A 4820-nucleotide genomic window follows, 5' to 3' on the forward strand; every position below is an offset into this window, starting at 1 on the left:
AAGGTGATGCTTGGAAACTTAACCCAAAACATTAAGGCCCTGTGAACAAGGAGCAGTGGCTTTACCACAGACTGCTTAGTCAGATCTCTCTTTAATTTCAGATAGAAAGAATAGAGGTAGCCCTAGACATGATGAGCTTGTTTGGTAACATTCATGCCAGCCAAGGCAATAGATGATGTTTATTTACTTTGTATATAATACCTGTAGCTTCTTTAGCATCAGAGGAAAAAAGGACTGAACTTACTTAAAAGTTGGCTCATTTCTTATTTCAAGCTGATGCCTGGTTGGGATGAACCAGCTCAAACAGGCCTGTGTAATTAAGATAGTTCATAGTAGAACTACCAGTTCTGTGTACAAACAGATAGGGAGCAAAAACAGAATGATGGACTTAATGTGAAGAAATTACAGTCCTCTACTTCCCTGTGGGAGAATCGCTTTCCAGTCAGCTCTGCCACAGCACTGACTTGGAATTGGGAAGGTTCTAAATGGCAAGCACTGAACTTGCACCAAAGCAGAGTTCTCTCATGCGGATTTTGTTTAAACTATCGTGCTACTTACACAAAAACAATCAGATGTATTTTTAGCTCATGAATTCTCTTGGAAAAATCTTTGTGAGGGATGTCACCTTGCCAGCTTAGTGGTGTAGTCACAACGTGATCAAATTCCTGCAGCACAGAAAACTGGAAACCAAATGGAATGTTGTCTTATAGAAGAGCTAACTGACTAAACACCTTTATGGCTGAAAACTATCAGGTTTGTCGGGGGCTCTCTCAATATCATAAAGAACCTAATAATTTGTCTAGTTTAATACATGTACAAGATGCTATTCCATCATTTTGATTATCTGATCTCATTATATATCCATATTTAGTACAGCCCAGAAGACTATATAGTCCAAGCCTTTTATTTTATGAGCAGACATAACACAGGAAGTCAAACCCAGACATACACTCACATACATATACATATATATATATATATACACACACCAATATACATTTAAACAATGCAGAAGAGGTAGTGCCATTAATTAGGAAGTATATAACATGCAGTAAAGAATACTAAGACAACCTGGATCTGTCGTCGTTGCACCTCTTCCAAATATCACAAAAGGCTATAGAATGATTTGTTCTGCATTGACCTGAATTTACAGGTGTGCTCTGTTCTCTTACATGATCGTACCTTTGAGTTTTCTAAGGGTGATCCTTCAGGTGAGTAGCTGAAGGGGACAGATTTGGTTCTTGAGTTAAATACTGTGGCTGTAACAACCTGAATAATGAGCTTTGAATCCGTTACTTCTTATAGGATTGTCTGTACACTTCAGGATGTAAGGTTAGGTGTGAACACGAAGCATTTATCCTGATCTCTCTTTGTTCCTTCTCTAAGACCTGATCAGATGACAGAATTCCCCTTCTAGAGGGATGTCTGCCCTGCAAGAGGTAAAAAATAACATTTAGAACTGGATGGATTTTGTTGTTGACCTTAAGAAAATCTCCTGGGTAGCCTTGAAGTTCTATTAGACAGGAAGTAACTGCAGTGGCTGGGGTTTAGCAGGGAGGAAGAAAAGAACTTGATCTCTGCAGAAACATGACCCTGAAAGTAATGAAAGAAGAAGATGGGAAGACTATAAGGTAGTTCCTGAGTCTACATCGAGGAGCATCCTAGTATGCTCCAGATGCCCAGAGAACAAGCACGAGAGCCCAAACATAGAGCCAAAGCTCCAATACTTTCAGCCACTTACTCAGCAGCTTTATATACTCAGAAGCTCTGGGCAATGGTGTGTCTGACCACAAGAGCAGAGCTCTTTCATAACTGCACCAACCAGACTGACTATTCCTTAAGATTTTTAAGCTGTACTTGCAACAACTGAAAGACTTTGTACTGTGAATACTGTTTTAGGAAAGAAATAAAAAATATAGTTAAGATTATCAGCTGTTGAGACTTTAATGTAGATGCAGCTTCCATCTGCATTTCCAGCTCCAAGGCGTGTGTCTGTAGGCAGAAGATATGCACTAGGCAGATTCCAAGAGCCAAAGGAAGGCTACAGTGAAAGAGGAGGATGAGATGTTCCTTTTTTAGGACTGTTTTCCAGATTTCCTGTATTATTTAAGCAGGGAAAAAAAAAAAAAATCCAAGCCAAGCAGCAATGCCACGAATCGAGGGAAGATATTGTAGTATCTTGTAGATCGTATTTATCTGATGTACTCCTCCTCAGAGATGCAGGATGTATCTTCATCTGTGCTCTCCTCCAAATCTGGCAAGTTGCCCCAGAGCAATACATTGACACCTGGTGGGAAGGAGGTAATGAGACAAAGGAGGGAAGAAGGGAAAAAAACCCAACTATTTTTGGATTATAACCTTATTTTTAAGTTGCACAGCCGTGTTTTCAGAGGAAATAGTGACTCCAGTCACTGCAAAACCTGGTAAGTCACCTTCATGATAAATAGATTGAGGCTCTTTCCCATTTTTCTTCCAAAGTGATCTCGAGTGGTGGTGTTTACAGCATCATTCAGAGAATAAGTCCCTGCCCACAGATGTATTTATATAGCTCGTTCATGTAGCTATTGATAATCCCCTCGTGACTGATTTGTTTTGAAACGCATTGATCTGAAAGACAGGGTGACACTGAAGGGTTTAGACAAGAAGTTCCTCCCGTCTGCAAGGTGGAGGGATGATTTGTCAGAACGCTATGCATTCCTGAGGACTCAAGGCAAATGATTCCTGACACTCGGCATCCAAACAACACCTACCTGTACAAACTAACTAGCACGAGCTGCAACTTCATATTGAGCTAATGAGGACTTGGTTATATAGGGGCAGAGTGACAGTCTGACTCACTTGTCCCTTGGACAGCTGCCCAAGAGCCCAGGAGAGCTATACATACCGCTATAAATAGCAGCTGGTGGCTGTGTATATGCTTCTTTGTAATATTGCTTCAGAAAATCCTGACTTCTGCCCACAAAAGGGCCAAGTTAAATTGTCTGGTGAAGATAAATTTCCACTTAGAATTTTTCCTTTGCAAAGGAGCTACAGCTACAAGCAGTTCATGAGATTAGCAGCACTGTAACGCTTGCCTTACACCTCCATATGCTACACTCCCTCCAGATGCTTTAACTATCCTGAGATGCCTCAGTAGAAGGAGGACTTAGAATTCAAGATTTTAGGGAAGAGAAGGAAGCATAAGTGTTCCTTACCAGAAGGGTCTAGTCTGTTGATGCCAAAGACTGCTTGGCTATGAAACATCCAGAAGTGGCCGTTATTGCAGGAGAGCAGGCAGGGTTTGCAGGGAGAAATCACATGATAACCAACAACGTTACCACTAGAAAGACAAGGGAAATTATGAGCAACATAAACCCAAAAAGACAGATGTTGTTGGCTTTTGCAGCTCTAGCTAATGTTTGAATAGTGAAAGTATTGTAATGCTCCTATTTTGCTAAAGTTAAGGGAACATGGTTAAACAAGCATCTTAAATATATAGGGAACATCTGTTGGGAGTTACAGAATATCTAAGGTTTAGATCTTTGGCATAGAGAGCCATTTAGTAACCTGAACTGTGTAATCAGATTAGTTTACATACCAACAAATGGTGGGGTATTTGTTTTTTTGAAGCCCAGTGGTTCCATTGGAATCAGAAGTTAATCACACACAAAACATCCATCTGTACAGACTCACCGTGCAGGGCAGAGTATCAGCAGTGGGAACAGTGAGACTGAGAATATCAAAGCCCTGTCTACTCCCCTAGGCTGAAACCTAGAACAACCATTTTTCTGTTTTCTCAGCCACGCTCTGGTGAGATATTTCTCTATTTTTATCTAAAAAACATAATACTATATTCCTATCACAACCCCCCATCGTTTAAATCTGAATCAGGCACAAGTCTGGATTATGAAGTGGAAAGTATCATCTCAATTAACTGGGAGCTTTTTGAGAGTTGTTGTTTTCACTCTTAAATATCAGAAATTAATAAAGAGGATAAAAGAACTCCAAGAACTTTAGTGACAGCATGTTCCATCTGCTAGCAACAGCTAGATCTGCCAAGAGGATGTTCTATTAATTAGAATATGAGTAACTACTTCTTCCTGCGGCCTTATTCACACAAGTATCTCTGTGTTGAAGCAGACATTTAATCAGGCAGGTGGCACACAAGCTTTCCCATCTACTCACACTACTGACAAGGTTGTCACATCTCCACTTGGGACTTGCACAGAAATAGACTGGCAGCCAAGCCCAGAAGTAGTGGGCTGAGTTTCTATCAAGCAGCATTACATCTGAAGCAGAGAATGCAATCTGTTCCTTCAGCCCTCAGCTCTTTGCACTGCAGTAGGCTGTGGTGGAGAGGTTGGACATATTGTGGTGTGCTCGAGGAGGCACTGGTGTCATCAAAGGACTCTCTTACCACTTTAAACAAGCGATGTTCTTCAGTTTGCATTTGCAGATGTCAGTAAAATAACAGCTTCCAATGAAATCGACAGTGCTAGATGGGAAGAAAGTCAAAATATGAAAGTTTAGATGTGGCTGTGATTCCTACTATGATGTCTTGATAATGCAGGTCTGAAATCATAAAATGATGTTACCATTAGTCTTGTATGTTTGGGGATTTTTTTTAAAACTCTCCCAAGATCACACAACCCCATTTTCCTATCAGCTACCAGCCATACTCATATGGAAACTAAGAGACAGACGTGACACCACATGAATTAGAATCTCAGACTGGTTTGGGTTGAAGGGACCTTAAAGCTCCTTCAGTTCCAACCCTCTGCCCCGGGCAGGGACACCTTCCACGAGAGAAGGTTGCTAAAAGCACCTGTATCCAATCTGGC

At 40.9% G+C, this 4820-nt stretch overlaps 1 protein-coding gene across 1 annotated transcript; it reads right to left on the reverse strand.

Moving 5' to 3' along the window:
- Positions 1–2192: 2192 nt before the first annotated feature.
- LOC104402978 (protein FAM72A-like) lies at positions 2193–4524 on the reverse strand (the record flags this gene model as incomplete). The annotated part of the gene is made up of 3 exons (XM_010010990.1): positions 2193–2287; positions 3195–3319; positions 4397–4524. Coding segments are annotated over 3 exons (348 nt in total), but the record flags the coding sequence as incomplete, so codon positions are not given.
- Positions 4525–4820: the final 296 nt, after the last annotated feature.

The sequence above is a fragment of the Nestor notabilis genome, unplaced genomic scaffold (genome assembly GCF_000696875.1).
Source record: "Nestor notabilis isolate BGI_N333 unplaced genomic scaffold, ASM69687v1 scaffold31233, whole genome shotgun sequence".
Taxonomy (NCBI): Eukaryota; Metazoa; Chordata; class Aves; order Psittaciformes; family Psittacidae; genus Nestor; species Nestor notabilis.